Source organism: Armigeres subalbatus, chromosome 1 (assembly GCF_024139115.2).
Source record: "Armigeres subalbatus isolate Guangzhou_Male chromosome 1, GZ_Asu_2, whole genome shotgun sequence".
NCBI lineage: Eukaryota > Metazoa > Arthropoda > Insecta > Diptera > Culicidae > Armigeres > Armigeres subalbatus.
The window spans coordinates 163,747,709-163,760,262 of NC_085139.1; the positions used below are offsets into that span (position 1 = coordinate 163,747,709).

Genomic DNA, 12,554 nt, shown 5'->3' on the forward strand with positions numbered 1-12,554 from the left:
CCTTAGCCGTGCGGTAAGACGCGCGGCTACAAAGCAAGGCCATGCTGAGGGCGGCTGGGTTCGATTCCCGGTGCCAGTCTAGGCAATTTTCTGATTGGAAATTGTCTCGACTTCCCTGGGCATAAAAGTATCATCGTGTTAGCCTCATGATATATGAATGCAAAAATGGTAACCTGGCTTAGAAACCTCGCAGTTAATAACTGTGGAAGTGCTTAATGAACACTAAGCTGCGAGGCGGCTCTGTCCCAGTGTGGGGATGTAATGCCAATAAGAAGAAGAAGAAGTTTTTGTTTTATATCTATTTAATTCATAATATGATCACATTAAACGAAATCTCATCCGTATTTCAGTTTCTCCTTCAAGGCCTGCTGTTCGATAGAACCGTACGAAGAATCCGGACACTCCGGCAGCCAATCACAGCAACTGCACCTAATCTACGCAATCGAAGCGGAAACGTACAACAACTTGAAAAAGTTTTCCCGCGTCTACTTCGGACCGGATACGCGCTCCCGCTCGAACACCCTCCGACGACAGATCAGTGTCATCACCGACGGAAGGCAAGAGTGTCGCGAGGAAGTCGTCTACATCAAAGACAATACACGTGACATTCAAAATCCGATCCGATTCCGGCTGAATTACACCATCGTGGACACTACACTGCCGGCGTCGGCCCTGGAATCGCTGGATCCCATCCTGGACCAGACCCAAGCGGATCGCACTTTCGAAGCTACCTTCCAGAAGGACTGCGGTCACGACGGTATTTGCCAGTCGAAGATCGACGTCAAGGCGAAGCTTTCGTTGGAACAGCAAAGTAAGTGAACAATCGTTTTTTCTCATTTATTTGTTACTGAAACGTTGCTAATCGATCTCACATTTCGCATAGCTGACAGTTCATACGCTTTGGTGCTTGGTCGCGATCGTGGCATTCTGCTCAATGTGAGTGTTTCCAACCAGGCGGATTCAGCGTATGAGACTCATCTATTCGTGAAACACGATCCCAGCATATCATACAGCGGAACAAAGGTATCCTCTTCAGAGTTTAATTGAAAGCGATAGTGAATTCGGTATTTACAATCGCATTTTTGTCTTTTTCAGAGTCTGTACACGTGTACCCAGTTCAATGCCACGCTCGTGGACTGTTCCCTCGGTAATCCAATGCGAAGAAGCACGGAGGCGAAACTTTCGCTGCGATTCGATCCGCAGCTGGTGGACGATCGAGTTTCGAAGCTGTCCTTCCAAGTGTTTGTCAACACAACGTCGGCACTGCTGGAAGGGACGAAGCAAAGCATGACCCTGCCGGTGAACGTTATCAAACGTGCCAAGATCAGCATTTCTGGGTATGTATGAATGATAAGTTTATCCTGACCTTATTATGTCGGGTTTATAATTTTCAAAGACGCTAGGCCAAAACAAAGTTGCTTCTCTCCATCTTTGATTGTGGCCCCAGCGTTCTGGATCCTTACACCTGAAAAGCAATAATTCATACCATATTTGCATACCTTCATATGATTATTCCATTATTAAAACGATGTAGGAATGAACACAAAAACTCTATCATTAACAACAGGTGGAAGTATTTCAATAGTGAGAATATTAACAAAAATCCGAAATGTGGAAACTCAACAGGATTTTCTGAAGTAATTTGAAAGAATTTGCAACATTAAATCAGAAATCCTTCCCTTCAAAGTTTGAGAAAACTACCAGCGGAAATTGGCATAAATGCCACGTGGAAGTTAAGATTATTTTTGTTAATATATTATCTATAGCCTTTCCATCCATTTTCTTCAATTTTGATTTACTTTTTAAAAATTCTATAACGTATTACATGCGAAAAAAAAACAATTTGAAGTTCAAGCCAAATTTATCCAACAACAAACTTTGACCAAATCGTTTGACAGAGTTCCAGAGTTTGACAAAGTCAATTGCAAATTTGAACAGAATGGGTTTTTTAACCTAAATATCCCACTTAGTAGAGTTTGAAACATTCAAGGAATAAGGTTTTTTCATTTAATTATTTGTAATACTGATAGTCATTTGAAGCCCTTTAGCAGACTTTTTGAAGAAGTTGCAGATAAACAGAATTTCTTTCAAAGAGCATTGAATCTCAAGGATTGAATCCAAACCGAAAAGAAAAAAAATCCTATTTGACTTATCATCGCTGTACATATACAATCACGACATGTAGCATACCGTGAGACGTTTTTTCACTGTTGCGATAATGAACTGATTCGGGGCTATGCTCCTTGATGAATTCCTTTAAAAAATCAATTGGGGGGGCACCGGTGCAGATGACGCATTTTAACTTGTTTTGCACAGCTGTGCGGAAAAAAATGATTTTCAACACAAAATAAGCGTGAACAAAGCGTTTCATCGTAGCTTCACTTGTATACAAGTGCAGTAAACTTATTATCATTGCTTGAAGAGATTCGAAGAGGTTTTTGTCTCTCTTTATCGTTGTTTGATAATTATTGAGAACGATTTCTGCAAACCCGGATGGGGCTGAGTGCAAACTGAGTACCTATACATACGTCATTGCAGAAGTGAGTAGACAATGAGAAGAAGGCTTATGATATCTCGACTTTTCCGATAGTGCACGGTAGACGGTATCTCGCTGACTAAGGACGAGATTTGCGCGATATTGGAGTAACGAGCGTTTTTCGATTTTACCTATAACGGCGGTTAGAAGGTCGCTTGCGTAGTGTCCGCATTTAGATTAACCCGCATGAGTTTTGTGGCGGTCTTGAGTTGACCGAAAGGTCGCTCTTTCCGCTCAGGAAGTCCTTAATGACGGCCTTAATGACAGCGGTATGACGGTACCCTAACAACATTTCGGAAGCGTTACAGATCCTGCGCGAGGTGAGAAGCCAGAACCAGTTGGATCGTTTGCCCAAAATGGATCGCCGTGCACTTCCCCTATACGTTTTGTTATTTAAACCGTTAAAATGACCAAAAAGATATCAAATTAAGTAATCATAATCGGCGATTTCACAACATCAAAACAACTGTTCACGTTCTACCAAAACGATTTCTACTGTAATAACTTTCCACACTAACAATTACAAAACCTCCCGTGGCACTTATGAGAGGTCGTAGAAAAACCTGAAAAAACAGGGAATTTTTATTTTGAAGATGAGTCGCTACCCTGTAAAAGCACTGAACTTACAAACTTTGAACGATAATAACTGGCAACTTTGCCGATTATTGATGACGTGATTGTGTTGGCAAAATAATCAACCGAATATTACTATCGAAAACGAATTATTTAATTCGCGAGTGGTTTTCAAATCGGTAGATTAAGTGGCAATGATCGCGTACTCAGTGCAAGCAGTTGAAAAACTGCAAATTTCATCCTAATAAGTATAGTTAAAACTCCCGGTGAAGTGCACTTATTAGGGAGGAAACGAGTGATAGTGTTGGAAAGAAAATCAGTCCGTCTTGCATGCAAGTTGTGCACTGTGATGGATAGTTATTGGCTCATCTATTTATATGAGCAATAATTGGAATAGTTGTGAAGTGTGTTTGCATATCTAATTATCAAACTAAAGTGCTATTCCCAGATATACTAAATCATTTATTGCTAATTGAACCCATCTATCCAAACGTATGGAGTGATGACGGTAGGTATAGCAACGACTGTTTTATTGTTCTGCTCTAACAAGCGAGTGATAGAACACAGCGAGACAGTGAGACGAAAAAACTCACAACACTGCTGGCGGCAAAACAGTGCCGCAGAGAAAGCGTCGATAATGAAAGACCGGGGGATGATGATAAAAATAATCCTCTTGCCAGTTTTAATTACAAACTTTAAATACATCATAATAAAATATTTTATTATCCAATTTTTCTTCAATTTTATTTTGCATTGACGCCTGTTTGTAGATTAAAAATTATTTATTATATTTATATACGTCCTATTATTTATTTATTTATTTATTTATTTTTTTTTTTATTTTATTGCAATTTTTTTTTATTTATTCATTTATTTATTTTTTATTTATTCATTTTAATTATTGTATTATATTTTTTATTAACAAATGCTTGGTGTATTCAAATGTTAGTTAATTAAACAACTTTCCGTCAAATCATTCGGATCATTGATGCTGATGAGTGCCTCCACCAGAAGTCACCGCTTTTATTTCTTATTGCAGAAAGCAAAATAAAGCTTTCATTATTGGTTGCGACGCAAACGCTCATCACACAATATGGGCTAGTTCGGATATCAACCAAAGAGATGAGCATCTGTTGGACTACATCGCAAATGCCATCAGGCAAGAAGTTCTTGATTTAACCTTGTGCAGTCATACACTTTCGGAAAAAATCAAAAATTGGCATGTATCAGATGAAACATCTCTATCTGATCACATGCACATATTATTCGAATATGAGGCTGGAAATCAACTCATAGAAACCAAAAGAGATCCCAGGAAAACTAACCGGGAATTGTATGACTCAAATTTAATAATAGAGGCGGAAAACGTTAGCACCTCTTTAAACTCTTGTCACGGACTTGAAGAAAGTTCGAAGCAACTTTCCTGCTTGATACTGCAATCTTTTCAAGTCAGCTGTACTGCTAAGAAACTTTCTGCAGATAGAGACGTTCCTTGGTGGAATACCAATCTTCAGAAGATGCGAAAGAAAACCCGGAAACTCTTTAACAGGGCTAAACGCACACAACAGTGGGATCAATACAGAGAATCCCTCACTACTTACAATAGAGTAATTCGTAGATCTAAAAGGATAAACTGGAGGCACACTTGTGAAAACATTGAAAGTACTCAAGTTGCTGCCAGATGTGGAGCTTGTTCCGTTAATATACAAGCGGGAGTCTCCAAGAAAACCTTTTATCTACGATGGTGCAGCACGTGTGACTGACATCCACGTGCAACGACTGCTTCGATTATTGTTTATTCGATTATTGGTATCAGGCCTACTTCGATGGTTTCAAAGCCATTTAATATTTACTTATATAGTAAACGGCTAGTGCTATTTCACTGCCACACATTCCCCCCCTTCTCAGGACTTTTCGTTTTTTTTTTCTTTTTTTTTATTACACTTGCCAAATATTATGAAAATGGCTGTATTCAAAGATTAATTTTCTTATTAGTTGCTTCCCAATAAACATTGGAAACTGATAAGGCGCTTATTCAACAAAAATTAGTCTTCTTCTGCTTGAAAACTAGCTTTTTTTCAGCTTAGGTCGTTTGTTGGGTAGCTGAATTTGACTGTTATGAGACCAATCATTTTTATTATTAACTAGCAGACCCGATGAACTTCGTTTCGTCTAAAATTGATTTATTCTTTGATTAGTTCTCGAGTTATGCAGAAATTTCTGGTTCATTTGTATGGAAGCCACTCTTTTCAAAAAGGGGGGGGGGTCTCGAACCATCTTAAGAATCTTCCCCGGCGGTGCTGGATATCACATTAGTATGCGAAGTCATTTTATTTCAGACGCTTTGCTACACTCCATGTCGTTTTATATTGTAAATATTGCAATTATATTTTCAGATATATCGCTGCTTTTCACATGTTTTCCACTGAGCATTATGCGAGCACCACTCGCGCTCATTACAAAACTAGCAACACTGAGCACTTTATGCGAGCACCACTCGCGCTCATTTAAAAAAATAGCCACACTTAGTTTTACTGAGCACTTTTTGCGAGCACCACTCGCGCTCATTTAAAAAAAAATATCAAAACTGAGTTGCATTGAGCATTTTATGCGAGCACCACTCGCGCTTATTACAAAAATAGCTACACTGAGCACTTTATGCGAGCACCACTCGCGCTCATTACAAAAATAGCAATACTGAGTTGCACTGAGCACTTTATGCGAGCACCACTCGCGCTCATTACAAAAATAGCGAAACTGAGCACTTTATGCGAGCACTACTCGCGCTCATTTGAAAAAATAGCAACACTGAGTTGCAATGAGCCTTTTTTTGCTAGCACCACTCGCGCTCATTACAAAACTAGCGAAACTGAGCACTTTATGCGAGCACCACTCGCGCTCATTACAAAAATAGCAACACTGAGTTGCACTGAGCACTTTATGCGAGCACCACTCGCGCTCATTACAAAAATAACGAAACTGAGCACTTTATGCGAGCACCACTCGCGCTCATTTGAAAAATAGCAACACTGAGTTGCACTGAGCACTTTTTGCGAGCACCACTCGCGCTCATTACAAAACTAGCGAAACTGAGCACTTTATGCGAGCACCACTCGCGCTCATTACAAAAATAGCGAAACTGAGCACTTTATGCGAGCACTACTCGCGCTCATTTGAAAAAATAGCAACACTGAGTTGCAATGAGCACTTTTTTTGCGAGAACCACTCGCGCTCATTACAAAACTAGCGAAACTGAGCACTTTATGCGAGCACCACTTGCGCTCATTACAAAAATAGCGAAACTGAGCACTTTATGCGAGCACCACTGGCGCTCATTTGAAAAATAGCAACACTGAGTTGCACTGAGCACTTTTTGCGAGCACCACTCGCGCTCATTACAAAACTAGCGAAACTGAGCACTTTATGCGAGCACCACTCGCGCTCATTACAAAAATAGCAACACTGAGCACTTTATGCGAGCAACACTCGCGCTCATTTAAAACAAATAGCAAAACTGAGTTACACTGAGCACTTTATGCGAGCACCACTCGCGCTCATTTAAAAAAAATAGCAACACTTAGTTGCACTGAGCACTTTATGCGAGCACCAATCGCGCTCATTTGAAAAAATAGCACCACTGTGTTGCACTGAGCACTTTTTGCGAGCACCACTCGCGCTCATTACAAAACTAGCGAAACTGAGCACTTCATGCGAGCACCACTCGCGCTCATTTCAAAAATAGCGACACTGAGCACTTTATGGGAGCACCACTCGCGCTCATAACTAAAATTAGCAACCCCATTTTTTTAGGCTGTATTTATTTTCATTAGTATTCCACTGATATTTGCTGATATCTTTGTTTAGGAAAAGTTTTGACTCAGCGGTCGTGATGTCGAGTCGAAATATGGGTCTGAAAATACCACAAAGTGAATAAGGGTATGTTCACAAGTTAATCGAACCGAAAAGCAAAGCATGGCAAGCGTATGAACATTCCAAGCGCCCTTCGCACGTCAATGCCAGCAGAGGACACAATTACCAAACTTAAAGGCAATTGTAAAGCTCTGACGTATATATTTTCACATATATGTACTCACCATTTATGTATTCTGAAATATACCTATTTCTTCATAACGGGAAATTCCAAAAGATAATGATAGTGTTTCTTTTTTTTCGAGCACTTAACTTTCACTTTTTTTTATCACTCGCGTAGTACAAACGAATAATGGTACACGATACAATTTGTCCTTGGGCACTCCCGCTTGTTTAAAACCAGATTCTAAATAAATGTATGATTTTAATGATTTTAATCTGGCAGGATCGCCAAATGTGGAGTTTGTTCCGTTAATATACAAGCGGGAGTCTCCAAGAAAACCTTTTACCTACGATGGTGCAGCACGTGTGACTGACATCCACGTGCAACGACTGCTTCGATTATTGTTTATTCGATTATTGGTATCAGGCCTACTTCGATGGTTTCAAAGCCATTTAATATTTACTTATATAGTAAACGGCTAGTGCTATTTCACTGCCACACACCAGACTGCAGAAATTCCTTGCTAAGGATCACACAAATGGTTTTGGGACTATTAAAAAAGATGATGGTTCTTTTACCAAGACAACTTATGAAACATTAGAAGTAATGATACCAAAACACTACCCGTGTTCTATCATCAATTTACATGAAGACCAGAATGTATCTGTACCGCAAACTAGTGTAAATGAAGCCAGGCGAGATATTCAGCAATCGAATAAGGTCACTGGGATGAATTGCACTAGGAGCGATGCTAGTACTCTGGCCAGTGAAATATTTACTGAACAGAAAGTAGAATGGGCGATTGATTCTTTTGCACCCTTCAAGGCGCCAGGTAGGGATGGAATCTTTCCTGTACTACTACAGAAGGGAAAAGAAATCTTAGCACCCATTATGACTAAGATGTTCCGATTAAGCTTAATATTAGGCTATATACCGACTGCATGGAGGGGAGTGCGTGTCACATTTATCCCAAAAGCTAATAAGAAGGATAAATCATCCCCAAAATCCTTCAGACCAATTAGCTTATCGTCCATCATATTAAAAATAATGGAAAAACTAATGAGCATATAAAATCATCCTATTTAACGAAAACTCCTCTAAGCGGAAATCAGTTCGCGTATCAGGGGGGGGAATCTTCAGTAACAGCGCTTCACACGCTAGTTACAAAGTTGGAAAGATCTTTTGAAGCAAAAGAAATCTCACTTGCAGCGTTCCTTGACATTGAAGGAACATCTCACAGTTCAATGAAAAATGCTATGTTGAAACGAGGTTTCGATGTATGCATTGTTGATTGGATTGGCGAGATGTTATCAAAAAGAGAAATATCAGCCAACCTTGGAAGCTCATCAATTAGTGTAAGAGCAGTAAAAGGGTGTCCCCAAGGAGGCGTACTATCACCTCTATTGTGGTCTTTAATCGTTGATGATCTTCTCAAACAACTGGAGGCTCGTGGCTTCGAAATAGTTGGCTTCGCGGATGATATAGTTATATTGGTGAGAGGAAAATATGACTGTGTTATTTCTAACCGAATGCAAATTGCCCTAAATTTCATCACACTATGGTGTGAAAAAGAAGGATTAAACATAAATCATTCAAATGTCACATTGGTGGCGTTTACATGGAGAAGAAATTATTCTTTTCCTGCTTTAAAATTGAAAGGAGCAGATTTGAAACTTTCAAACTCTGTCAAGCATCTTGGAGTTAGACTTGACAGTAAGCTGAATTGGAACTTACATCTTGAGGAAGCATTGAGTAAGACTACAAATGCTTTATGGATAAGTAAGGCGACATTCGGTAAAAAGTGGGGACTGAAGCACAAAATGATTCAATGGATTTATACGGCGATTGTGAAACCCAGAATTTTATATGCCGCATTAATATGGTGGCCAAAAACAAAAGAAAGGGTGGTTCAGAAAAAGTTGGAAAAACTTCAAAGATTGGCTACTCTTGCAATAACTGGTGCAATGAGAAGCACGCCGGATAAAGCGCTAGACGCTTTGCTCCACGTGCTACCATTGGACACTAGCGTGCACAGCGATCATGTGAAGGGGGGGCACGGAATGACAAAGGTGCAGAATAGTTCAAAGTGGTGGCGTGGTGCGAGGTGCGAAAGGTGCATAATGCAATAAAAGGTATCTGGTAATAATAGCTTATCAGATGGTGTAAAAATGATCTAACAGAAAAAGGTGCAAGGAGATATTGATGAAAGAAAGAGCTTTTCAAACAAATCACCCCACCGACAGAGTGTTCTGTTTAGTTTCACAATAATATTAAGGTGGTAAACTCAATCAACCTTGCTAAATATGTACAAAAACACCTTGCAAAATACCGCCTGAAACGTGAAGCAGCAAAAGTTGGACCGATGGTGATTGCATCGAAAACTAAGTATATGCTAGTGAGCGGAACCGAGTGCGACAGGGCTCGTCTAAAAAAAAAACAGTATTACGATAGACGGAGATATTTTCGAGGTGGTCGATGAATTAGTCTTGAATCTTGGATCTTTCCCAGCCAACACAAAGTCGCATATGCTAGCAAATAAGTGTACAAGGAGGAGGCGATATAGGCGCATTCCTTCATTTGACTGCATGCAAAGTGCACTTATATGGCTTCCACTTTGTACACTTATTCGCCATGATATACGATCTTGTGTTTGCTGGGTTATTAACGGCTGATAATAATGTCATTCGTGAAATACGCATTATCTGTGAAAGTCGGGCCTACTATGGGTTTCAGAAGAAACGACGGTTAAAAAATATTCACGCCCATTCTATCGCAAATGTATCATGTATAGAACGCTCATAAGACCGGTGGTCCTCTATGGACATAAGACTTGGTCCATGCTCGAGGAGCACTTGCAAGCACTCGCAAGATTTGAGAAAAGGGTGCTTAGGAACATCTTTGGCGGTGTGCAGGACGGTGTGTGGCGGGCAAGTATGAACCACGAGCATGCTCAACTCTACGGCGCACCCAGGGAAGGGCACGATGGGCAGGACATGTTGCAAGAATGCCAGACAGCAACACTGCAAAGGTGGTGTTTTCGACTAACCTGGCAGGTACTAGAAGGCGTGAAACGCAGCGAGCGAGGTGGGCTGACTAGGTGCAGAACGGCTTGCCAAGCGTGGGGCGCAACCGTGGCCTCGAACCGTGTATCCAATTCTCCGCGAGCGGTAATGGCCGCAAGCTTGCCTGTGGGCTAGTCTCTGGAGAAACTTACATTTTTTTGTCTTAGACACTTTTTCTTGCAGTCTTTTGTACATGCTAAGGTTTTTTTATAATTGGTTTTGGGTATAGTAGTATCCCCAGTATCATTTCAGCTTTACGCAGGTTTCAAAGCAGTCTTGTAAAGTATTCAGCACTGTTATAAAACTCAAAATGTTACTTGGGTATTACACCGAAATATAACACAACCACTTGTCGAAAATTGTGGTTGTGTTATGGTTATTGGTGAAGGGCCAATTTTTCTTACTCCATAATATGTTTTATTTCTTGAATTGAACATAAAATGTGTTCATTGCTATATTATGGAACTACTGAATATATTATAAGTAAATATACTATGGAAAGATCCACAATGTACGTCACGCAAAAATTGGCCCTTTACCCGCTCCGTTACACTTTTTGTATTAAACCTTTAAAATTTTCTATAGATCGTCACGCTGCTCGGAACACTAACCCCCTTCCCTCCCCTTTAGAAGCGTGACGTACTTTGTGGATGATGCCTATTTCTTTTTCTACAGCTTTATAATCAGACTAGAGCATGCTACACAAATTTTCACGGGGTATGGTATATAATTTTCACGTTTTTTTTTTTTAATTTTAATCAGGAAATGCTTTATTGGGATTCTTTCATATTCACACAAGCAAATCCACAATAGTACTTCTTTGACTTTCTAAGGAAAATTATTTTTCATTTTAACGCGATTTTTTTTTTCTGAATTTCCACGAAAATACTTCTGATTCTCTGCATGCAGCACTTTATCACTTGAATTTTCACTGAAAATGAGACTGAAGAAGAGAACTCCACGGGATTTTTCTCAAGTTGTCAAGGTAAATTATTAACATTTTCACAGAAAGTTCTAAATTTTAATTATTTTAACATGAAGTGCATTTCAATTACACAAAATTCTTCAGCATTCCTACAGGAAATTAGTCTTAACTACCACGAGAAAATATTCTTAATTACCATGAGAAATTCTTATAAATATCGACGAAATATTCTACTGATTCGCCAAATGCCCCATTTGTAGATATTCAGATTTTTTTTATTTCCATAGGAAATTCTAATCAAATTCGTAAGAAACTTGATCTGAACTTCTTCGGATGTTCTCCAGGCATTTTTTTTAGATATTTTCATGAGCATTTTTTTTCGATTTTTCACACGAAACTTCGATTTTTTAACGATTAATTTGTATTTATTTTCTAGTTTTTGCTTTTAACAATAATTTTACATTATAAGTTGTTGACCACATGGCCCTTGATGTTAAGAATTATTAATTTCTTTATATAATTAAAGTTTTCGCTCCGGGGAAGTTAATCCTACATAGTAGCCTGAGCAAGGACTTGTTTAATGATAAAAGACTTAAAACTAAATTTGAAATTCTAACTACTCTATATACAGTACGATAATAGTAGTTTGTGCAACTAGTTGCAAAAAGATGATTTTTTCAGCATGAGTTGTACGTTTATCCAACGAGGCTTGTCGAATTGGATAAATACTACGAGTGCTGAAAAAATCGAGTTTTGCTACGAGTTGCACACGCTATTTTTTGCAATGACGAAAATGGGCTTTAATAAGATAAATCTGTACCAAAGTGGTACAATTTTATTTACTTCACATGATCAATCTTGCCAATAAATTATGTTGCGGCAGAGAACAATAAGATTCCATCTTATCGTGCCAAATTGCATAGCTTGAAAAGCTATGAAGTGATGAATGCAATTGCCTTTGGAAAATTGTGATGTTACGTCCAACAAACCATTTCATTTATTACGAGACGCTTAGAGTACACTATTTAAACACTCACCTAAACTAATTCAGCTAAATGTAGTCATGTAACTACTGTCCCAATGTAGGTTTTTCATTATAGCACCGAAATGAGTGCTATAATGAATATTATGCAACCCATTTGAGTTGCATAATGGTCATTAAAGCACCCATTCTGTTGGTATGGAAAAGTAGGCCGTTTTATCACTCAAATGACAACTGTAAACCAGGTATTATGATCAGGAATTGCAAAAAATTTGTTAACCTTATTTGATACGAGCTCCCTAATTGCATCTTGGTCAGAGGAAAAGCAACAGACCCTAAACTTTTCTTTGTGCTCACCAAAGCGATCTTGCAATGTTTTATTCTCGGTCAGACGGTGGACTTTAGATGTTCTTTTCCTGGGGAGGTGCTCATGCAGGGTTGTT

The 12,554-nt window shown here is 39.2% G+C and overlaps 1 protein-coding gene across 4 annotated transcripts in view; it reads left to right on the top strand.

The window, feature by feature from the left end:
- Positions 1-12,554, top strand: part of LOC134205469 (integrin alpha-PS1) — a 191,741-nt gene that overhangs the window by 145,183 nt on the left and 34,004 nt on the right. For all 4 annotated transcript variants that reach the window (XM_062680732.1, XM_062680735.1, XM_062680733.1 and 1 more), the window contains 3 exons: positions 351-811; positions 884-1,023; positions 1,096-1,337. In XM_062680732.1, coding sequence (XP_062536716.1) covers positions 351-811; positions 884-1,023; positions 1,096-1,337 — 843 coding nt within the window. The remainder of the gene's footprint in view (positions 1-350; positions 812-883; positions 1,024-1,095; positions 1,338-12,554) is intronic.